The following is a 24,738-nucleotide window of genomic DNA, read 5'->3' on the forward strand; positions in this document are numbered from 1 at the left end:
AACTTACCATCGGTGTTAACTTTGCCATTAATTATGGTAACCTTGATTTTTTTTTTTGTTGTATGACATTGCCATAGTGATTGATATTGATGGAAAAGTTACCATCAATCATCACGGTGGTCATTTTTGTGCCAGCAGGGCCCTGGTCGAGTTGTCTTGGGTAGTTGGTCGGGTTATCTAGGGTCGGGCTGTCCGTTGGTCCGACTGTCTAGCGCTCTCTAGCTAGTTTTGATTGCATGCATCGTTGGGCAAATATGGCGATTATACGCAGGGCCTACGGTACGGTAACATAGCACAGCTACAGTCAATCCCGTGGATCTGTTTCTTCTATTCTGAGAAAATTGATCGAGGACAAGTTCTAGTACTACTGGGTTAAATCCATACACGGCATCTCCTTGGCAAATTAACCACAGAAGTCAAGTCAGATCAGACAAATACTGGTATGTGTAAGGTCCATAAATGAATGTGAATGAATGTGAATGTGATGACGGTTTCGTGAAACGATGTTGTTGATGCTTATATTTCCTCTTTCAAAAACGCGTGTAGTCTAGATCTACAGTACATCTGTCCACACATAGCTGCATTACTATCCTGGCTGTGCTATTGATTCTCAACATTTCAAACACTACTGTACAAAACTCAACTGATTTCACTCAAAATCGGTAGGCCTAGTCTAGGCCTAGACCTACTTTATCATGTTTATTGACAATTGATGACACCTATTAGCAGTAAAATACAATTTTTTTCAACTTACCGATGTTAGAGAGAATAATATAAACAAATTCAAATTGTAAGTCTACTGTCATAGTCATACTGGACCAAGTTTCTGTCTCTTTCGCTCGTTAGCGTCTGATTTGGGCAGGGTCGGACTCGGAGAGGAGCCGACCCTGCCCAAATCAGACTCGGAGGCTAACGAACGAAAGGGACAGGAACTTCGGTCTACTGTCATACTTGCCGATCAGCTACATCGGCATGATTGTGTGCATTTGTGTATAATAAGTGTGTTAACTATTTATGTGTGCAAATGCTGCCTTTTAACACAACGTAGTGCGGTGCTAGAGGTCAATAAACGTAGGCTATATTAAGTGTAGACCGAATTTTCCATCTCTTTCGTTTGTTAGCCTCTTATTGGGGTAGGGTCGGCTCTCTCTTTAGAGACCGAAACAGACTATCCCGCGAAATGTGTAGGGTTATGTGGGCAAATCAGCACACCAAACTTGCAAAACTTATCCCCGAATTACTCCTTTCACAGGATGCATATCCGATGCATTTTATATTGTAAATTAGGTTAAAACTTGACTACTTCGGTTCCACTTACCAACTTGACTGAAATAATCTGTTTAATGGTCCATTTTTAGGAAATTATGGGTCAAAATCGATATCCATGATGAAAATCTTGCAAGCCGTGTAAAACTCTCGCTGCCGGAGTCATCTAAATCAATCTCATCCCTTCTAGTCTACGCCGAAGGCAAAATGATTATGAAGGAAAAACTGTGATAACGCCATTACGAACGTGTAGATGGCGCACAGTTTTTCCTTCATAATCATTTTGCCTTCGTTTTTTTTTTGGGGGGGGGGGTTACTTTTATTGCTTCCCTATAGTCTTTAGAGTTAGCATGTCATCCAAAGTTAGCCTTTTTTTTAATGCCAATGTCATTATTATATCATCTTAACAGGGTTCATCAGATTTCTTATGTCATCCAGATTGAAAGACTTACTTCTTGAGAAATGGCTGTCAAACCCTTAGAGAATCTCAAGAGCTTCACAACCACTAGGCCACCCTTGGTTGTCTTCACCATCTGCATACTCCTCTTTGCCATAACTCTCCTCTCCCTGGAATCTTACTTCAAGAGAAATGAAGTGCCCAATTATGACATTGACTATGTGAGTATGATGAAACCTTTCAAACACCCAAAATCCTGCACTATTTTTAGTTATTTTAAAATGGATTAAAGGTATTACAAAGTTTTGGTATTGGGTCATGAATTTGGTTCAAATTAACATATTGGAAGCATGTGTTCCTACAATATTCATTGATCGTTGATCCGGTTAAAATCAAGTCTAAAGTTAAGAAATTATAAATAATAAACTCTTTATGTTGTATAGCTCCCTCTCAAGGTCAAGATATCAACCGAGCTATGAAACAATGTTTCTTGTCTAAAATCGACCGATTAGCTCTTCCCGTTTGGAAATTATATATCACAACTACATACATGTATACTGAGATTTTCATGGTCGCAGCTACATTGTACCATTGTACGGCCGTAGGTGCTATTTGAAATTTATCAAAATTTACTGGGAGCACAGGTAAATTTTTATTTTCAATTTTTCTCGAAAAACAGAAGTGTTTTAGGGGTTAATTTTGTGGGTGCTTATAATACATCCACAGGGGCATCCAAATTTATCAAAATTGTAAAGATTCTTTATCCAACCAATTTTCAAAATTTCCCAAAACTTTGTATTACCTTTAAACTAAGCCCTTAAAGGAAACCTCACCCCAAGAAATAACTTTAGCTATTTTAAGAGATTCATTGTGTTCTTGCCCATTAATCTACAAGATTCCCCATCAAAGTGTATGAGAGAGGCATAAAGCAAGAATAATATACAGTTTCTCAGCACGACATGGGTATCGCCATTCTTTTGAGCATCCACTGTACCTGTAAGCTAGCTTTCATAAGCCCTACGGCATTCGCATGGCGCGATCAGAAACTCCTGACCCAATCTTGAGTTGATTTCCGCGTTACCCGGTGTGAATCTGTCTATATTCTTTCGAGCAATACTGTACATTAATTGTGAGATCATTGGTTAATGATTGTGAGCTGGAGTCCCAAGTATTGTTTACCTACATGTACATGTAGTTACGCTGAAACGTAGTTTGCTGTGGGATTTTGGCAATTTTTTCTTTATTCAAAGTTTGTTAGGTCTTGCCAAGTTTTTTAAATTACTTACTGTCACGTTTTGTTGTGTTCACCCCGTTTTACTACGGCCTACTAGGTTGGAGCTGGAGTCCCAAGTATTGTTTACCTACATGTACATGTACCGGTAGTTGCGCCGAAACGTAGTGTGCCGTGGGAGTTTGGCAACTTTTTCTTTATTCAAGTTTGGTTAGGTCTTGCCAAGTTTTTTTTATTACTTACTGTTGTGTTCACCCCGTTTTACTACGGCCTATTAGCTTTCTCATCCATACCAGGACCGCCATGGCAAATATTTTGACAGTTTAAAAATCTCGCCCGGCATCCAGGGCAATCACGTTTTCCCATTCCGTCCCCCCGCATTGTCTCACGTCCATCCCGTTTTGTCAACGGTGGCCTGAAACTTGATTGCCGTGGCCGCCGTGAACATAATGTAAACCTAGCCTTAAACAGCAGGCCCTATCAAAAATCAATTATTGTAAATGTTTATTTTTATATGAGAAACAAAACAATGTCAGACATTAACATGAGGATGCTGTTTAGAAAATATAAGTACTGATCATAATGGAATTCATCTGTTATTGCTTCAGGACTGGAACACATTACTGCAGGGGTTCAGTGAGCTAGAGTTTTGCCTTCTGCCCAACGAGACACAGCCAGAGGCCGTCACCACGACAACCGCCAGCTCTCCTTTCAATTCAACCTCAACTCCTACTGCTACCACTTCAGCAGACCTCTATGAAGAACTCGAGGGTTTCTCTCTGCAGAACACCTCTTTGTCAATAAGTGTGTCATTTAGGGCCCACACTAGCAGCCATAGCAAACTCCATTTTGGCTCAACACATCTGTACAGCAAATTTCCTACAGAAGAGCTTGGAATTACAGGTATTATTTTGTTATGAAGCTAACCAATTCTCTCTTTGACTTTTGAAAATTGAAATTCATTTTTTTTCTGTAATAAAATCTATTATATTCTGCATCAAAAATTTGTCGGCTTCTGATTGGTTGAGAGCTCGTCACATGACCAAAAATATTTGAGCTATTTTTAGAAAGTACTATATGAGAGTACTATTTTGGTTTACTATTTGGGAGTTGGAAAAAAAAAAAAAAAAAAAAAAAAAAAAAATTTAATTAAATCAATTTTTTTTTTCAAATCTTGATTTAATGAAAACAAAATATTTTAAATCTTTTTAGATAAAAATTGACATTTTTTTTGTTCTAAATTTTTTTTTCCCAAAAATGTTTTTTTTTTTTTTTTTTTTTTTTTTTTTTTAATTAATTTTTGATGCAGGATATAAAACAAATATACCATGCCTTCTATTCGAGGTACTGGTTAAACTATGGGCCTCGGTGACTCCAAAAGTACCATTTGCTTCGGGGCTGCGCCCCTCAGCAAATAGTACTATTGGAGTCACCTCTTGCGCATAGTTTTAACCAGAACCTCTCAAGGCAGTGTATATTTGTATAATATATAGCACTGTAAACTATTGATGCTTGTACATTTAATCATATTACTGGTATTTATTGCTTGGTTCTTATAAGAGATACAATGCTACAGTCCATGTTCATAGCATCAAAGCTAAAATCTCCTTCAAATGAGAATTTTTTTTTGCAAATGGGAAAATGTTGTTTTAAGGGATGCTCTAAGCGCCAAATAGACCAGCCTTGAAGCTAGAACATAGACCAAAACCATTGAAAATCTGGTCTGTACAACATGACATGAAGATGTTCTTTTGCTTTCAATAGAGCATTACAATGGTTGACTGACTGGAATAGTATGTGCATAGTGTTTTAATAGTCTTTTAGATAAACTTATAATATCAACATGCAGATGCCCAAGTGGGAACACTGCACTGCACTGCACTGCTAAAGCCAGGGTAACTATGCTGCATTATTGTAAAGCGCTTAGAGACTTCTGACAAAGTAAGTGTTAGTCGCTATATAAGCACTGTAATTATTATTATTATTATTATCCCATTTTCTGTACCAAGGGTTGAGAACCGAGTGACTCTCAAGTGACACAAAGGTCCCAGACAGATAGTGATTGAAAATGTAATACAGTTAAACCTGCTTTAGTGACCACCTGTCTACAAAGACCACATTTTTGTTTCCCTTGAAAATGGTTTCTCATTGAAACATGTACTAAAGCAACCTGTCTACAAAGACCACTTTTTGTGTTTCCCTTGGGTGGTCGCTATAGACAGGTTTGACTGTATGTTACATTCTTTACCTTTTCTGATAATTCAGGTGGTAGTGAGCAAGTTTATGTCACGCTGGAGCTGAACGAGCCCCTCAAGCCTCTGGCATGCAAGGATAGCGGGTGCACCAGTGAGAGTTTGAGTGCTTGTCTTACTATCCGTGGACCTCAGTACGTGTTCCCTAAAACAAGGCAAGTAGAATAATCTTCTTTTATTCTTGAACCAAACTGTTTTATAAATATGTACTCTTTGTTTAGTTATATATTCTGGTACCTTAATATGTTTTACATAGAAGAAGACAATTGGAAAGTTTCTTTCTTAACCTTCTGTAACTGAACTTCTTTTGTTTATTAGGGTCTTATGAAATTCAAAAGAAACAGTAAAACAGGTCTTTCATTGGCAAGATGAGAAAAGCCTCTTCATTAACCACTTGGCTGCGTGCCACGTACACGTATGTGGTCTCGCTCTCACTTGCCTGTGCGCACCACGTACATGTACGTGTTTACAGCATTGCACGTCAAGACCGTAGCACTGCATAAGGCCTAGCCCTACTGTGTAATTAGCACTGCAATGTTGTAATACAGGATTTGAACAATAGCTTTTCGGGCTCACTAAAAAATTAGAAATAAAGGTAAAAAACAAGTATGTAAGCAATATATACATGAATATCATATTTCCCCAAAAGTGCTGTAGCACAGGGGGTATGAACACGTATTAGGCCATTAGCAGCCAAGTGGTTAATACCGGAAAACACTGACGAAGGTGCTGACTTTCAGTTACAGGTAGAAGTTTGAAGTTTTTTTTAAATCCAGATCAATCCGACGGAGGCCTGCTGGTATGAGAACACCAGAGGTTAAAGTTCTACACGACTCAACTCTTCTTCCATAAAAAACTTTTAAATTTGTTTATTATTTCTCTTTAGCACTTTAAGGGGTTTTGAAAATCAGTTTACAAATGAGAAATGAGAAGATTTCTACCAGTATACAAGTGATGCGCAGGTTTTTTTCCTGTGTCGGTAAGTACTGTGTGCACAAGGTAACAAGATAACTTGTTATGGCAACGTTTTAATTATTGTTTGAGGTATGAACTTCAAACTTACGGTATGCATCAGCGTAGGGAGACGGACTGAATTGATTTTAGGGTAGGAAGGTCAAAGGTCAATAAATCCAAGAAATTCTGGATTTTTATCCCCATTTTCACGTGTTTGGAGAGTAGGCCTACCATTTGAGAAAATTAAACTAAACCTTGGTACTTGTATGAAAATTTGTTGTATTATTTAATTAGATTTTAGTGTTAGTCCTGGGTTAGTGCATTGGGTCAGAGGTCAGAGGTCATGCAACTGTTATTGTCATTAATGTCATTATATAAAGGGCTCCGAGTAGTGAAGTCCAGACTTCGGACCATAATGAATCACTGTGTAGAGAGATGGCTGAATCTCAAAACGGCTGTTTTCAAAATGGCTTAATGTTTAGTTAACATCATTGACAGATCCCTCTCTAGAAGAGGTAGAAGATACATGCATCATAAACTGTGGTGATCAATTCTGTATTTCTTACATGTTTCAGGCGACCAGGAACTTGTAATGGAACAGAGACATCAAAGCCAGAGAAAGTTGCCAAGATGCAAGTGAAGCCAAGCAAAGAAATTGACCCAGTGCAGTGGTGCAATGACGGGACTGTTGCTAAAGCTGCTCATCAGTTTGACCCAAAGCTAACAGTCATGCTAAGCTCGGTAGGTACAGGAGAGTCCGGGAATTAAGAGGTTGCGTTCTTTTAGGAAATTCGACTGCACCAAAGTGCACAGAAGATATAGGTTCAGTCAGTGTGCAGGGACTGTTTCGAGAGCTTACAGTTTGATGTTCACCATGTTTTAGTCTTTCTTTTGGTCAGTATGTTCTAGAGAGAGTCAAGGGCTGGTTAGAGATGCATCCACATGGACCATATACATGTATTACAAAACAGGTTGTAGAATGTGGCCAGTCCAAACGACACAACATGACCCTGCATCCTTCTTTCCTACTGTGCAAACAAAATTCCCATAAAAAACTAATCATTCATATTGCATTTTTTCCAGGGGTTATGAATAACTTTTAGTGCAGGAACTGTTCAGTAAGATATAGATGATAGCTACTTTTAATGAATGGTAGTATTTTCAATTTTAGGTAGATTTTAAAGAAAAGTTTCTCTTGATTGCAATGAAAGATTAAAAGCCTTAATGAGAAACTGTTAATCAGGATCGTTTGTGATGCTTGGATAGAATGTGAAAGTTGTAGAATCTTTTTTGGCTTGCTTAATGTGACAAACTCACGGTTGAGAGAGAGAGACATATCATTCACAACAAATTCGGGAGATGGAGCATTCTGCTTCCTTTGAGCTACATATGACCAAAATCTACGTCTGTTACCATTAGAGGAAAACATGTTATTGACATAATCCCAATACATCTTTCTGGTTTGCTTCTCGACATCATTACAGACAACTTTATACTTACACCAGCCCAGGTCCAATTTTGATCTTTTAGCCTTTTTGAACAGCCTGTGTTTTTTGTTGATGAGTTTTTTAGGTTCTGGAGTGTTCCATGGTGAGTTGTTAGTCTTTCGTTTTGTCTTTGAGGAATTGAGTCCCGTATGGCAGTGTCTAGCAAGTCCATAACGATTTCAGCTGATTCGTTGGTATCATTGGGGTTCATAAATGCACTCCAAGTGATGTAATGCATTATGCTGCGTAGATGTTCGAAGTCTCCATGGAAGGTGTCCAAGAATTTTGGAACAACAGACCGTCTAGGTGCTGTCCTATGAGAGCGAAGGCATGTCCCTAAGGCAAGTTGATCAGAATCAACAGGTGATGGAATTGTGTTTACATTATGAATCCAGTCCGGCCGGTTTGTGGAAAGGTCAATTATCAAGCCTCCCTGTGCATTGTTGTCCGAAGGTCGGGTTACTTCAGACACCATCTGATAGAGACCGAAGTCATTCGTAACATCAAGAAGCATTTTTTCTTGTTGTGACGTTTGAACCACGAGGGTTCATGTCAACTTTAAAATCCCCAAGTACCATGCGTGCCTCATAAAGTTCCATGTCTATGAAAGTCAGGTTCTGGTGGAGATGTTCCCAGAATGATGCGTTGCTGGAAGCTTGCCGATACAGGAGACTGATTATCCACGATTATCCATTTGCCTTGACAGAAAACCATATAAGTTCCAAGTTGTCTGGAGCGAGAGTGGCAAGGATAACTGGTGAGAGTTATACATGGATAGCTACTAGGATACCACCTTGGTTGGTTGGTTGGTTTTGACCTCTGTCTCGTCGTAAAATAATATAGTCATCTGGGATACCAAGTACAGAGTCATTGATATGGTTGTTCAACCATGTAATGAATACTAGATAACTGCTATACACCATCCTCTGCTAGGACCCTTCCACCCTGATGACTCCCTGTACAAAAATGTCAGCGCTTTGCTGGGAGATAGCATGTGTAAACTGTAGTGTACATCATGGGCATAGACACAGTCCTCGTATTACAAGTGTGTAGTTAAGGTTCCCATTGTAAGAATTTACATCTTAGGATGGGTATCTCAATCATTTTTATATCTTATTCGTTTAATATTTCACTTGGGGAGGATGAAAACTTCACAACAGGTTATTACTAGTATCTTCCCATTTATGATCTAAAGTCAAAGAAATTGGATGAAAAGTTTTTGAGGGTGCACCAAACCTGTTCATTTAAGAGAAATCTAAAAAATCATTTGCTTTCTTTGTAATTGTTATTTTTAGAGTGTAATGCACTTGGAGAGCATATAATTATTCTATTTTTATTTACTTATGTAAAGCACTTTGAGCATGTTTATGTAAAGGCGCTATATAAATATCAATATGTACGTATGACCTTTAAAATTGTCAATTTTTCTTTTCTTTTTGTTTTTGCTTTACAGGCTCAGCGCTCCATCATCAACATGCACCTGATGTATACAAGTTACTTCCTTTTTGTGATGCTTATTACTTGTGTCTGTTACGCATTGGTGAAGGGACCCCCAGTTAAGTCCAGGACAATTGCCCATTCAACAACGAAAGAGAAAAAGGTAGGTGAAGTTTTTCGACCAATTAAAGAATGATGATACACCAATGGAATGGAAGCATGGATTAGTTGTGAAGAGTGAAAGTTACCCAGATTACATTGCCCCAGCTCCTTGGGGGGAGGGGGGGAGGGGGGGGGGGAGGGCATAAATCCATGTATCCTAGTTTTGACATTTCATGAAGGTTCAAGGATCTGCATTTCTCTTTAAACCATTTTGATATCACACATATCTTTTCAAAACACCTCAATGTTCTGATATAGTTTTTTGCGACAATTTAATGAATTTTTACATTGATTTTAGGCGATTACAGTATGGAGTGTAAGAAGAAATGAATTTATCTCTCCCCATCTCTTTTTCTTCTCTACAGATGTCTGCACCAATTTGACGATTCATCTCTACTACAAAGATATTGTGTATATATTCCTTTAGAGCTATTGTAAATATTCTTTCAAGAGTTATTTGTTAGTAGTGTATGTTACAATGATTTTGAAATTGAAGACACATATATTCACTATATTTTGCTTCAATATGCATTTGTATTTCGATTTGAAGTGAATAATTATGTTATTTCTATTTCCTGGTGCATAAAGAAGCTATTGCCCTTTTCTTTTTTTTCCTCATGTGGTTGCAGGGGGTTATAAATATAGTAGAAATGGTCCTTTCATGGCCTTTTTTAAAAGACTATTTTTTAAATATTTAAGATCATAAGATTCACATAGAAATAAATGAAATTGTAAAAAAATATTTCAGTGTAAGTACCATGTTCTTATTTACCAATACATGTTGTAAATCACTACTACTGTGAATTACTCTACCAATATCAGACTATCCATGTTCATGTACAAAATTACATACATTTTGAGTGGCAGAATCTGGTCCCTCATGGAAGCCGTTGTCATCCAATTGATGTTTGGTAAATGGGTGTTGTTGCGGCCATTATTTTGAGCTTGGATTATTGTAGAATGTACTGGGGCCCGGGAATGCATTATTCTCAGAAATTTGTTGGAACATCCAGGCCTGGGACATCTACTTTGAGGAGTGGAGAGGAAATCCAATGTTGAAGGAAGTTGACTACCGCTGAAGGTCAGTTAGAATGCAGGCCCATAAAAACTATAGTGTACCACAAATGTCGGTCTTGTTAAACTTTGGTCTAGTGGACATTCCTGCTAGTTTTGAGGTGGCCTAGTTGAACAAACCTTTGGTCTGGCAATTTTATTATCATTGGCTGCGGCGGCGGGTGGGGGGGGGGGCATTTTTTTTTAACTTTGAGGTGTTGTGCACCTTTTAGTTATTTTGTTTGAATTTGTGTAAAGTGCTGTAAAAATTTGTTAAGACTCTCCTGGCCTTTTGCTTCATCCTCTGTCTAACCTTACTAAAATTTAAGTGAAAATATAAAATGAACATAAAAAAGAATCATCTCTCTGTTCCATGAATGAAAATTGTAATATGCACCCCCCCCCCCAAAAAAAAAATCAGAATTGACATTTATTAAAGTTCACATGCCCGATATGATTTTTTTGTATTGAGGGGGAGGGGTGCGACTTGCTACTCTCCACTCAAAAGTTATCTTAAAATGCCACTTCGAAAAGGTTAAAGCCTTTGATTTTATTATATTTTATGGAGATGTCATCTCATGTATGTTGCAATAAGATGTTATTTAAAAAATGTGCCTGATAATTCATGTACATGTACTACTCTGTGTATACACGTGGGTTTAGAAAGCGTAGACTTGTAAGCTCTAGTAGACTTTTTTATAAAGCCTATCTGCACTAGTTTGGCCAGGATGGATTAGACCTCCCTGCATGGTCACCGGCGGGTGGTTATCTCATAAAAGGTATACATACATTGTTTACTATATAGAGGGCGCATGTAGCTATAAGTAGTGCAGTGGGGCTTTAAAAGGTATACCCTCTAAATACTCAATCATTACTAGTTCATGTATTCTTTCATCATTTGTTTATACAGTGGATCTTTTTGTAGGTAGATCAGCTATATTTGGGTATACACTGTGATTAACATTCCAATTAAGTCTGTTGCAGTTAGATGCTCTTAATATGTGCTTTAAAAAATCCAAAAAATCCAAAAAAATCTGTACATCCTCTCTTTGCAAAAGTTCGCTATAAGGGATTATTTTGTAGAAATGTGTAATTTTTTTAAATAACTTGATGCCTGTGCTGAATGTGGTAAATATCAAGTATGTTACAAATGTCCATATATTTCATGTTCTTTCAAAAATTATGTGGGTAATCAACATATAAATGTAAATGAAATTTTATGATTAAATGTCAATCTTGTGGGAAAACATTATTTGTTTGATTGGTCTGTTGGTGTGATTGGTTCATTAAAAACGGGAACATGTACATGCCTTCATTGATGTAATACAAAATACATATATATATATATATATCTATTCCAATGTAACTTTTTACAAAAAATTGTAATTTAACACAAACCTGAAAACAATTAGTGTATGCCATAAATACATATACAGAGTAGTGCACTTAGGATATTTGTAAGAAGGGTGGAAATGTGTATCTACAACGGTGAAGCAACTAAGTTAATGACATTTTAAAATACTTAATAACTTATCATCATGATTGAGAAGTTGACCAATACTGCTCACATCTTTGATTTGAAGGTTTCCCTCAGGACCTGTTTGAAGGGGGCCTGAAATTTATTATCTTTTGTTTTACCTGACTGCTATAAGAAACTTATTATCTATAGCTTCTGAGAGCAATTTTCTTATCACTGTTCAGAAATAGAGCATTGTGACCAAGCTCTTGAAATAGAGCATGTTTTCCTTTGAGACCACAGTGCACAGAAGAAGCCACCAATTTTCTCAATACTATTGAGTAAAGTGGTTCTTATGATATGAGAAGTGAACAAGGAAAATGACACTTGAACAGTATCCATCAAAATTAGTTCCATATACATGTATTGCATGCAATGTACCTCAACATGAAAATAAGTGAAAGTCCCTGAAGGTTATCTTCATTCGCATTGTACACTGAAAACAACGGCCCACCCTGCAAATCTGTTGAATAGCAAACCATGTACATGAATTCTGTTCTTAATACTCCTATGATATAATTTGTCAATTCAGAATGAAGCAACAATGCATTACACGTTGTTATGTTTGGCAATTATTGAGCAGATCTAAGGTTGCTACATAGTAGAGGTATCCCCAAGGTTTGGAGAAGGCCCATTCAAGAACACAACGACTTTGTACCAGCAATAATCAATTACTGCTATACCACACTAGACCACAGTACTTGATTTATTACATCACTACAACAACAAAACTCTACAGAAAGTTTAAAAATCAATTTCAACTCGATGGCAAACTATTCAAAATTCTTGCAGGGTGTGGCTCAAATGCCAGATGTTTTTCTCGTCAGGTATTGTGCTTGTACACTGCATATTTACAATTTATCTTACTACTACGATAACCTTGGCATTTTTTGGCAATCTAATAATCTGAACACCAGGGACTCAAATAATCAATAAATTAAACAGATGTACATGTAATTTCATTCACATGTATTACTTTGAGATAATACACAAAACAAAATGCAGTAAATACAAGAATAACGGGGGTGCTCTAAAAGGCAAAGTTTTAGTACATCTATTCATGAATGAAAAATCGTATTGCTCAGTAAATCTGCTCCCTTGAACATAAACAAATACCATTAAATTCCATTTCATTAATAAAGCACTCAATTATTATCAGATTTGTGATTTGTAATATCTAATGATAAAATAATAAAATACACTATAATGAAAATACAATGGGGCATGCTTCACTTCTAAATTCGAGTGGGACAAATTAAGTCCTCAGCTAGATGGTCATCCTGGGAAGGTACAAACAAAAATTCACAAAATAATAAACTGTCACAATTTATATAATTACAAAAAGGATTTGTATGTAATAGAATATAATGGTTAAATATTTCAAAATGAATGATTTATTTTGCTTGGGTGATATATACATACTTATTCTTTTAAAGAACGAAAAATATGTTCATGTGGTATCCAGTATTCTTTGGGAGTCATAAATGCAGAGAGTAGCCTCTCCACTTAAATTATCTTGTTACATGCCAACTGTCAATTTGTCTGTTATCCTGATGATAGTCTCTTTCTTCTTTAACCCAATCAACTTACTTTAAATCCATTAAAATATAAACAAAGTAATATGAAAACAAAAACATACAAAGACAAACGTAGGATAGCTAGGAAATGAAATATGAGGTCGGTGAGATGTGCTAGTGAGTATTCAAACTGACAATTCTAATTTAATGGATGCCAATATGAAGATTTTAAAGTAGTTCATAACAGGATACCTCAGTAGAGAGTTGTAAATGCATTGAACACTATTACATTGTATTGCACATTCGGATTATTCGAACAAATTGTACTTAGAAAGTTACATCATCATTACTTATAATCTGAAACATCCCAGTGTTCACAGACTTTGTGTTTTGGGTGATTTTTTTTAGTATTATAGATGAAAGCACTTTATAACAGACACGCTGTATGTTATAATACCAGTACATGTATATAAAATATACAGTAAGCATTTTTTTTTCTACAGCTGATTTCAAGGATAACAGCTCTTGTAGTATTGTCTACAACCTACAAGTTAAAAACACCAGTAGGTCCTTATGTACATGTAGGTTTTCCTCATAATGTGGTGTTGAAATGTACAACAATAAGCCACATCAGAGATACTATCTGTGCATGGGTAGATATGGGCCGTTTGCAAAAAAAAACTGTAAAACCCATGGAGGAGATTGCTGGATACACGTTCAAAAAGATATTTACTTATGCATCGGTGAAACACTCTATGCTGCACAGGTGGAAGTATTCTTTTCAAGACGGCAAACAAAAGATATCATGAAGCACGTCCACACTTTGGCATTGATTTTCTAAAATGCACAAGGTGGGACGTTTCCATGTGTAAAAGATCTGTGGATATTTGGGGGACATTAATTTGTATCTCTGAAGTGGCTTATTACGTTTATTGTATCATCAAGCATTCACTCTATGAGTTATACTTTGTCATTACTTGTACACTATATTATGTATAGCCGTAACTATATGCAACATTTTCCAATTAATGCTGATGAATCTGGGATAACTTTGCAGGATACACTAGCATAACTAGGTCACAACTTTCTGGGGGTAGTCCCGTTGCAGTCACATCACTGTAATAGAAGGGGAAAAATAAAGAACATTATAAATAGTATATAGGAGGTTGCAGGAGTCAAACAAAACATTAAGTAATATATAAATACTGGTACATGTACCGTTAGATGTTACAGTCATGACGGACATAAATTTGAACTGTGTTTAATAATAAGAGGAAATGATGAATAATTTTGTTTAAACAATCAATAAAGCAATTCAGTATTATTTACATGAGCACCAAGAGAGTATGTGGGGCCTGGGGACGGAGAAACGTACCGCACACCCCCTAACCAGGATTTCATTTTTGTGAGGGGCAGTCGGATCAGAGCTAATTTTCATTTGATTTTTATTTTTATACCACTTTTTATCGGTTTAATCACAAGTTTGAGTTTGAGCATGATATACAAATGTACATGAAATAGACATTTTTTTGTTGTTTCAACACTGCAATACCGAGGGACGAAGTCTTTTCATATTAAAAAAAAATAAAATGTCCTCCCCCTTGAAACAACAATTTGAGAATTTCATAGTAGGAGTAGTGAAAGTAAAGAAAATCCTGTTGCTTCTCCATAGGTCTTGTAAACACACTATGAAACCTCTGAGCAACAAGTGAGAGGTGTTTCCATTACAAATATAGCATTTCAGAGCTGAAATATTGTATGCTCTAGCATTAAATTATAATTTCCTAAACTGTTTTATTCCCATAAATACTCCTAGGCCACTGCCCATGCTTGTACTTGTAGTACTAAAATGTTGTGGAAATTTCATGCATAAGCCAATGGTAAAGTGTATGGTGGACTAATGAACCAAGTAGGCCTACATGTATTTTGAAATAATTGATAGAGTGAAAAGGAAGTTACAGTAGATTATTTCAAACCGCATAACATTCTGAAATTGAAAACCAGATATTCTTATCCATTTAAAATGATAAAATCAGACATGCAATTCACATCAATTTAACATGGCGAAGAGAAAGTAGACATGCGCAGCACCCGCATGCATATTTTTTCTTCGCTATGTTGAATCAACGATATACAACACGGGATGAAGTAGGTATTAATATAGAACAATGAATCACCCTTTTTCCCCGACAAAAACTTCTTCAAATTATTATTTCAAATGGTTGAATGAACGTATGCCAAGAGGAGTCAAAAAACATTTGTAAGTCAAAATTGTAATTAACTACTTCTTTACATTTTGAAAAGATGTGACCCGCTGTTTGAATCGTTTGCCTATGCAGACGGCGGAGTGTAAGGCTAGTAGCCTTATAATATTACAAAGTAGATCTAACAAGTTTTAGTTGACAGGTTTATAATTAGTCAAGTGATTATTTTCCACTGCTCAAGTTACGTTTCCAACTGGATTTGGAATTGCCTTGAATTTTTAAGTCCTCAGTAATTTTACCTGCAGTGTTGTACTGCTGTGCACTTACATTTTCGCTGCTTTCACAGTAGACCTATTAAACATGAACAATAACTCATTCAAGGCGCATATTATGCAGCGCCAGCCTGATCATTTTAATGGATCGACACCGGTCGACCCTCTCATTCACAATGCACCGCTCACGCAGTCTATGCATGCAATCACACGTATTACCGGTACGTACTTAACCTGTATGTCCGCCCAGACACTGTAGAATCTCACGACTACATGGATTGCGTCGTGATAGTTTATAGCCCAGGAAAATAATTCCTTTTTACAATTTGTACAGAAGACATGTTGAGTACATTCTCTAGAATCCCTGATCTATGTTTGTTACTGGAACAATGTTTAAATGTATCTTCATACGTACCAAACTAGATGAACATGAAGGTTATGTCTGATGTTTCTTGGAATCTTGCAAGGGAAAACACTGCACTGATATTATGGGACGCCAAATCATTGCGCGCTTTAGAATTAGAAATTAGAAACACAAAGACAAAACAAATGTTCCGATATGTGACATAACGGTACGTACGTTGAATTTTTTGTTTGGTTATGAAAAATGAAACAATTATTCATTTGAATATTAGAAGGATTATTATGTTGGTTCGTTTAAGATATTATATTGGTCACTACGATCTTTCTTTTTCTCTAGCGTAAGAACATCAAATAGGTGCATTGCGTGCAGCGCGCGCGTACGATTTTTTTTCTCTCAACCCTTTAAAAATGTCGGCGTGTAGTACAGCAAGGATGGGATTCATGGATGATGACCCGTTGTCTTAACCTTTCCTGACGCCATGTTGAAAGTTGGAGTTATACACACAGTAGACGGTGCAAAAACTTCTATATTTGAACACGCTCTGGGTCAGCTAGGTAGCAACGTAATTATCTCTTTGTCTTATACTGCTCACGAGGAGAAAATTACAGAACGGTACGGTAGCTACTTACTAGCCCTTCACGTAGCATTCTAACTGATTTCGCCACGTGTGGATCGATTTCGCACTTCGCATTCACTTGGCACGCATTATGCTCATGTACTTATTCTGCAACACGTACGGTATCCAATACATCTTTGACATCTCAGACAGCTGGTTCACCAATTTTTAAAGGATCATTACTTTTTTGTATCGCTTGTGGCAGAAATCTTCAGGCAACGAGAGAACTCGGGCAATAAAATGAGCTCCTATGATCACACACCACGTTGATTGCGAATGGAAAGAGTTCTTCATGAATCAATTAGGGCTAGATTAGCCTGTAGGCGGACAACAGGGGCGGACAACCAACTTGGTGACTGGTCTGGTGTAGTTCTTAATCTATCTATATATAGCATGGCTACAACGTCTCGGAATTATGCCAGATAGTGGCATATGTCATTGTGCCAGATACCCCTAATGGTTTTTAGCTACAAAAGTCGTTAGACTTTAATCCAACGCTTTAATTCATTGGAAATTGCTCGCCTTACAGACATCACGACATTCCAGTGCATCAGTTAGTTCTTAACCCACTCGACTCCTTACAAGTTCTTTACATGCGTGTCTACTTATCTCTACATCCAGATCTGCCCAAACCAGGAGGCCGATGCGAGACAAGTGAGAAACCAATCAGAGTAAAGGATTGGTGAAAGATAATATTCAACATAGGCCTACTGTCAGAAGGAACTGACGATGGCAACTGCAACGTATAACTCTCTGAGTCGTGCTGGCTTGACATTCGAGTATCTACACACGAACTCGTGAGTGTCTCTATATCAGGATGTTTAGCCTTTATTTCTTTCTTTTCAACCATTCGGACTCTGATTTTGCAGTTAGAGACCTTATTTATTTGAAGATCTACTCTTTTTTTGCATCAAGCTTTTCAAGACGGATTGAGTGCAGTCGGCTAGATATTGGCCTATGATTTAGAAGTTAAAGAGAAAGTTGAGTTCTGGGGAGAGGTGAACAATATTTTGCGAGCGTTATCATTATTATTATGCAAGTGTGAAAGAACATCAGAGAAAATTTATTCCCTAAAAAGCATGGCTCTTCAGTTGCCTCCATATTCTAAACATGACAAGTGACAGCTTAAATTGAGGCTCGATTTTTATGCCACATGTTTGTGTAGTCCCATAAACATCTTAATGTGTACATTGCTTGTTATTACTTTACCAAGACTGGGCCAAATTTCTTGTCATTTTGATGACTCCAGAACCATGCAATACACACCAATACTATATGCTACATGATCAACCTTTTCTGATTGATTCCACTCCACACCGTTTCTTTCACAATGCAAATCGCATGACCAGAACTCAACTTTATTTTTAAAAGCAATTCCTACTTCAGACTACAACAGCAGATTTTTTAATCAACATTTGCATTTATGTAGATTTAAGCATAAAAATATGCGTGGTAAGGGCTTTGAATTGACAACTTGAATTGATAAAAGAGAGTGAAGTATAGACTAGGGTAATCTGTTTTGATTATTCACGTGGAATGTTTTCTTAGAACTACACATTTGAGAAACAACCACGTACAAAACAGGCCAAGATGGTAGTACATGTGAATATATTATGTACTAAAGTATATTTGGGTATCTACTTAGATACTGCACCAATCATTATTGGCATTATTCATTACTCATTGGAAATGTAACAGGGTAAGTTATCCTTCTCAAATTCCAGTATATGTACTTCTGTTCGGTTCAGGCATTGATCAGTCATCAGTGCAAAAGAGGAGAAAAGATGGCTTGCCGTCACCGACGAAGCTTTCCCAGTGGCATGCCGCCCTCTGATGGTGAGGGCGGTGATTTTCTCAGTGAAAGTTTTTATTTTTATTCTACTAGAGATCTTATAATTACCAGAGCTAAATCGCGATTTGTTCACTTCGCCTACTGTTTTGGGTATGTGATTCATTTGTATAGGCTTAGCATACTGATTTTCATGTATTGGGTTTTGCGGCTTATGTAAACCACCGAATACTGTGATCTGATCCTCTTGTTCCATTTCTGATTTTGATGACTATGGCTTGGATGTAATGTTAACCAACCACCGACATGCTTTTAAAGTATCTTCAATGAAATCTTTCCCTACGAAGTAAAGTTGATACCTGGTAAGCTACTTGACTGTCATTATTGATAGAGAAGTTCTTGTACATGCATGCTTCAAACTGTAAATATATATGAGTCAAATGCGTTCTAGGTCCAGGTAAACGTTTGACAACTACCGGGCGTTAAAAAAACAGGAAACCTAAGTTCAGTCTCCACTTGAAAAAAAATCTATCAATGGACTACAGACCGGCTGTGATATTCCAAACCGAATTTACACCAAGGTGGCATTGCTTTCCACTGTTTCCAGTAATACCTTGGTTTTAGATGGTAAGCTTTGACATTATTATCCATCACCAGATGATTCAGTTAAAGTTAAACCATGGCTTGCAAACTTTATTTGCATGAGTTTGTCAAATTTCCTTTAATTTTTTTCTTCTCGATTATATGGATTTTAGATTCGTTTGAAAATAGTTATCCTGAATAGGCATCATGATACCTTCAAATGCAAAGCCTATACTAATACAGAACCGCTATTTATATCTTTTTGTCATCTACAGTATAACGCTTTTATTGAATATGAAAGTACATATGTATAATTATTTTTTTAAAATATTTGTTTATAGTGCCCTATTTTTTCTTCTGCAGCTCTGCATTTCATAAAAACTTTGATATCATATCTTGGATAATAAATAAGAGAGCGGTCAACTGTATGATAGACATGTACATGTAATCAAACTGGATTTTGGAATACGGAAACTATGAAATCTAGAGCATCCTACAGCCAAATTAAACAAAATATGGAATTTACTGAACAAGTTGCTGGCGCTTCAACCCCAACAGCCCTCTAGTTCTGAGGCCCATGTAGATAGGCCTTGTACTAAAAAATGTGTACCTATTGTACAGCATTTACATGAAGAAATGTTACTTTCGTTATTTGGTATGTCGTTTCCCTAACTTGCCTTGGAAGATATTGGAAACATATACATGTACATGTATAAGAAGGCTTATAAGAAAGTTAAAATGAACAGATACCTTGAATTTGACACTTTAAGGACACTAACGTAAAATTTCAATTAGATTTTCATGGACTCTTTTCTTTTCAGAACAACGCACGAGTTTCTATTCGGAGCGCTCGCTGAACTTCTTGACAATGCCAGGTAAAAGTTGAATGATGACTGTCGTATGTAACTATGTATGTATACCAAACAAATGTCCATGAATGCAGATGATTTGGCCCAAAGAAAAGGAGGGAATTACTTGATGTGTAACGATCGATGTGTATATACGAGCACGTTCAGATATGAAGCGGCAAGTCCTTCCAGCGGTTTATTAGTGATCAGATATTGCGCGGCAATCATGGTAACACGATGCGAGGACGCGTTAGGTTTAATTAAAGGCCATCTGTACTAGTTTGGCTAGGAGGGATTAGACCACCCAGGAAGGTCACTGACAGGTAGCTATCTCATCAACTCGGCTCTCAATTAACATAAGAAAAAGAGGACCATGGGGGACCAATGGTCAGCGATTAGGCATTGTTTTTCTATATAGAGGGCCTTTAATTTACGCTTTTTGGGAATGAATGGATATGCCCCCCCCCCCCCCCCGCTCCCACTCGATATTTCGGCTTTTGCTCAGATGGCATCCAACAAGAGCCCACTTATAGAGCCTTCCTGAGTCTTGCGATAACCCACGAGGTGACACGACATTTGCTCCTGCGACAATTGCTCCGGGCTTTATTTCGTCTAAGATGTAGGGTTAGGGTTAGGGTTTCAATAGGGTTTTATGTTAGGTTTAGGGTTAGGTTTAGGGTAGGGTATAGTGTTGAATCCAGGGTTGAAGTTAGCCATTCGATTAGTGTATGAAATTTACAGCGGAGCAATTGTCGCCGGAGCAAATGTCATGGAACCATCCACGAAGCGCTGGAAAATAAGAAAAGGGTGTTGGTGAACCTTGCCATCGTAACACAATTCTCGCAAGGATAGTGTTTTTGAAATTGCTAAGCTGCGCAGGCTGTTCTCGTGATGTAATGATGCATGGTAACTTTGTAAGAATTTGAATGATAGTACAAAAAAAAAATTGACGCTAGGCGGCACAAAAGATGATTTGTACCACGGAGGCTATTTTATTCACCTTCCAAAATTGCCCATGATTATGTATAAACAGCAGAATTTTCAAATAATACATTTTTATTGCGGGGGTGTTGCTGCATATCTGAACAAGGTTTAAATGTAATTCTTACTCAATTACCCCCTGGGCATTCACTCCCCCGGAAAAATTACCCCCCCCCCCCCCCTCCTGTTAAAGGGGAAGTCCATCCTGATAATAGGCCTTTGGTTTTTATAATACAATCTTCTTTTTTTTCGGGGGGTAATTGTGCTAGGGGGTTAACAGGCAAGTTAATGTTCGAGTTTGGTCAAGTCACAACTATTCATACAATACTCCCTCGGTGCAAACAATATCGAAAATCAAAGACATATATTTCCTGAAATATTCAAAGGCAGTGTATTTCCTGAAATGTTTCTTCGTCTTTCCTGTCATCTTTCTGCTCTAAGGATAGATAAAAGCCGACAATCAAACAATCTCTGCAGTGTATTTCTTTTTATACATGGCCCCAGTTCTTGGCTTGTAGATAATGTCGCAAAAAAAATTCACTTTGTCTCGCGAATTTTCACATGCAGTATTTTTTGTTTTCTTTCTTTCTCTCAGGGATGCAGAGGCAAGTCGTATGGATGTATACACAGGTAAATAATATAACAAACGTCGTGAGGAAAATGGCAGTATTTTGATCCCAGACGCCTTAACAGACATAAACAATAAATTATGAAGTTTTTAAATTATATATACAGTGCGTCCCAGAAAAAAACGAAACCGAGAGTTATCGATGTATGATCATAGGCTATTCAACTAAATCACAATTATAGTTAATAAACGACACACATTTGTAAAGCTTACATCCTCCTCTTTAATGCACGCAAAGAGGACGAAAGACTTGATGCATGGCTGATCGTCAATGAAACTGAGTTGAGTCTTTTGTCAGTTCTATTTGTTGCTACAGCAGACAGCCAGTGAAAATGAATTCGTATTTAATAAAAATGCAAGCATTACTTTAAACAAACAGAACTTTGTAATTCCTCGCTCATTTTTCCTAAATTGAGGTGTCATGAGAGGACAGAAAATGAACTTTCTAGAAATATGATTTTCTCTTTGAAATTCAGATACCGCCTGCCAAATGACTTTTTGGTTTCCTCTCTTCAAATTGTTTTGAAATATGCATCATAAGAGGAGGATCTAAGCTTTACAAATATGTGTCATTTATTAATTATAATTGTGATAAAGTTATGATAAAACATCGACAATTCTCGGTTTCGTTTTCTCTAGGACGCACTGTATAATAGTGAGACCTCTAACATCGTGAATTTGTGACGCACATTGTGCCATTTACTCAATTTTGTGCTCTTAATCTATTTACAGTCAACCTCTTGATTTGACAATGAAAGTTCCGATTTTTCTTCTTAGACTTACGTGTGTTAATCCTCTGTATAAGTAGTTGATTTTTTTAAAAGTTTTTTAGTCGCTAAGTCGATTAGTTTCCCAGAATAGATCAAAATCCAGAGAAAAAGCACTGAACTCGCAAAATTCGAACGAGACCGCAATGTGTAATCAAACCCCCTCAAAGCACGTTTGCAACAAACGCCGATTTTCAGTACACCTCTGTACTCCTGACAAGAATGTATCAAATTCTATACAGTACTCTTTAAAGCGTATCTGCCATAGTTCACAGGAGGGATTAGACTGCCCTGCAAGGTCACTGGACAGGTGGTTATCTCATCAACTCAGCTCTCAGTTAACATAAGAAAAAGAGGATCATGGGGGACCAATGGTCACCGATTAGGCATGGTTTGTTATATAGAGGGCGCAAGTAGCTACAAGTAGTGCAGTGGGCCTTTAAAGAACTCGATACTTTGTTAATTTATACCTAAGGGCAAACATGATTAAAACTATTTCTTTGTGTACGGAGGTCGGAGGATTAAATTTCTTGTGTTTTGTGTATTTTCTCGAACTGCGAGCAAAACTACTTTCTTCTATATAAACTAATTTATAAAACAATTCTTGTTTGGATGATCATCATTTATTGTGTTTTTATATATTTTCCCGAACTCTGAGCTGGACACAATAAATAATGATCCTCCATATAACATGTAATTGTTTTACAAATGTCCACCCTTAGGTCTTTGTGATTTATTTAATTTTAAGGATTGTTATGCCTAAATATATGCGAATCCTATCTTTATAAAACATACCAAAGCGCAAAAGGGGAGGACACGAATATTTAAACTTTTGTCACAAAAAAAAACATTAGAAGGTAGCAAGTAAGAAAATGCGCGAAGGAAAGAGGCATGACATTATAAGGTAATAATATTAATATATATATATATATTAATATTATATATATATTATGATCTGCTCGGATTTCGAGAAAATTAGCAAAAGCGCAATATACAGTGCGTTCCAGAAAAAACGAAACCGAGAATTATCGAGGTTTTATCATAACTTAATCATAATTATAATTGATAAATGACACAAAAGGGAGTTTACAGATAGCACATGGTACTAATGACCACAAATATCCACAGATCTTTTACACATGTAGAAGTTCCACTTTGAGCATTTTAGAATAATAACTACCAAAGTCCTAGATGTGCTTCATGAATACCTTTTGTTTGACCTCTTGAAAAGAATACTTCCACCTGCGTATCATAGAATGTACCGTTGGTGCATAAATGAATAATGTTACATACTTTCATGAGCGCATATCCAGTATTCATCTCTTTGTAACTGCAAGGAAAAGGCGCTATACACTATGAACATGACAGACCACACCTTCATTTCTAAGGAGCGCGATCGCGCCGGCGCTCCTACAGCGCTCCTAAAAAATAATCAGGAGAGTTGTTTACAGCGCTCCTTGGTTTCAATGTTTTCCTTCAGTTAAAAATCCCGTTTAACAGTTAGGGTGCATGTTTGTGGCCGATCGCACCGGCAAAATTGTCAACAAATCGCCATTTTAAGCTTCTAGCAACTTGTCAGTCATTCTCCGAAACAATGCATGTCCTACTAAATATTCAAGAACACTATAACTTCGTCACAAATGTCAACCACTTACATCGCCAAGCCTTCGATTAAGCGGGCGCAGGGCGCAAATTTGCGCTCATAAAACCACCAATTGCGCCCATAATCATCTAAAACTAGACGGCAAGGCGCAAGGTTTGCTGTGAAAATGTGCCCATAAATTATTAGAACAGAAAAAATACACGAATGATTCGTAAAGGGCGCATTTTCACGGAAACACTTGCGCCTTATAAAAGCACTAAATACGTAGAGAGCTCACGCGGCAAACTGTTCGTGATTCGGAATCACAAACAGTTTGCCGCGCAGGAGCTCTCTACTAGCTACGTATTTAGTGCTTTAATAAGGCACATGTGTTTCCGTGAAAATGCGCCCCTTTGTTTACGTACGTACGTTCAGATCATGCGATCGCTAGATGCTGCTGTGGCGCTGGCGCACGCATATATGTACAAATGTATCGAAGGATCAAGACAACAAATCGTCAAATGGAGAAATAAACAAGCATTCAAATAGTCATTAGAGATCTGTCGAGGTTTGTTTGTAGTTCTAGTTTATTATTTCATCTTAAATAGAATTTAGAATTATCTTATTGATAAGTTAAGAACACCTACGATATTCTCGATCGTAGCTGCTCTCTTTTTGCCAGCAGCCGACCTAGCGTTGTTTCGGCAGAAAGCTAGCCGGCCAGCTTCCCACGACGAACCTTTCGAGTCCCGGTAAAATTGCGCGCTGCAAAACTCCGAAACTGTATTGGTCTCGTTGAAAAACTCCAGCCCGCTCGCCTCCCACGACGGACC

General features: G+C 37.3%; 2 protein-coding genes and 1 long non-coding RNA gene across 4 annotated transcripts in view; 2 read left to right on the top strand and 1 right to left on the bottom strand.

Annotated features, from left to right (window-relative positions):
* The first annotated feature begins 227 nt into the window (after positions 1-227).
* On the top strand, positions 228-11,486 carry LOC754340 (transmembrane protein 248). Its single transcript, XM_003725178.3, has 7 exons — positions 228-440; positions 1,677-1,884; positions 3,503-3,797; positions 5,160-5,301; positions 6,676-6,841; positions 9,041-9,187; positions 9,552-11,486. Exons 2-7 carry the CDS (start codon positions 1,729-1,731, stop codon positions 9,567-9,569), a joined length of 924 nt encoding a protein of 307 aa, XP_003725226.2. The 5' UTR covers positions 228-440; positions 1,677-1,728; the 3' UTR covers positions 9,570-11,486.
* A 1,964-nt stretch (positions 11,487-13,450) lies between these two features.
* LOC115926776 lies at positions 13,451-16,246 on the bottom strand. Its single transcript, XR_004065260.1, has 2 exons — positions 16,164-16,246; positions 13,451-14,388 (listed from the first exon to the last, which is right to left on the bottom strand). It is a non-coding gene; the product is annotated as an uncharacterized LOC115926776 (long non-coding RNA).
* Positions 16,247-16,514: 268 nt separating this feature from the next.
* Positions 16,515-24,738, top strand: part of LOC585114 (ATPase MORC2A) — a 42,750-nt gene continuing 34,526 nt past the window's right edge. Inside the window, exons 1-4 of one of the 2 annotated variants that reach the window (XM_030992060.1) lie at positions 16,644-16,724; positions 17,350-17,525; positions 19,921-19,974; positions 21,524-21,558. In XM_030992060.1, the coding sequence (XP_030847920.1) occupies positions 17,458-17,525; positions 19,921-19,974; positions 21,524-21,558 (157 nt within the window). In that variant the 5' untranslated portion in view covers positions 16,644-16,724; positions 17,350-17,457. Of the gene's footprint in view, positions 16,725-17,349; positions 17,526-19,920; positions 19,975-21,523; positions 21,559-24,738 lie in introns of both variants that reach the window. The other variant, XM_030992059.1, reaches the window with a different exon arrangement.

Source organism: Strongylocentrotus purpuratus, unplaced genomic scaffold (assembly GCF_000002235.5).
Source record: "Strongylocentrotus purpuratus isolate Spur 01 unplaced genomic scaffold, Spur_5.0 spur5_scaffold_2, whole genome shotgun sequence".
Taxonomy (NCBI): Eukaryota; Metazoa; Echinodermata; class Echinoidea; order Camarodonta; family Strongylocentrotidae; genus Strongylocentrotus; species Strongylocentrotus purpuratus.

What these genes read in the sequence shown, in the direction of transcription:
- LOC754340 (XM_003725178.3), top strand. Translation starts at nt 1,729, where the DNA reads ATGGCTGTCAAACCCTTAGAGAATCTCAAGAGCTTCACAACCACTAGG. An exon ending in AGAAGAGCTTGGAATTACAG is followed by an intron (nt 3,798 to 5,159) that starts GTATTATTTTGT and finishes CTGATAATTCAG; the next exon opens with GTGGTAGTGAGCAAGTTTAT. An exon ending in TAACAGTCATGCTAAGCTCG is followed by an intron (nt 6,842 to 9,040) that starts GTAGGTACAGGA and finishes TTTGCTTTACAG; the next exon opens with GCTCAGCGCTCCATCATCAA.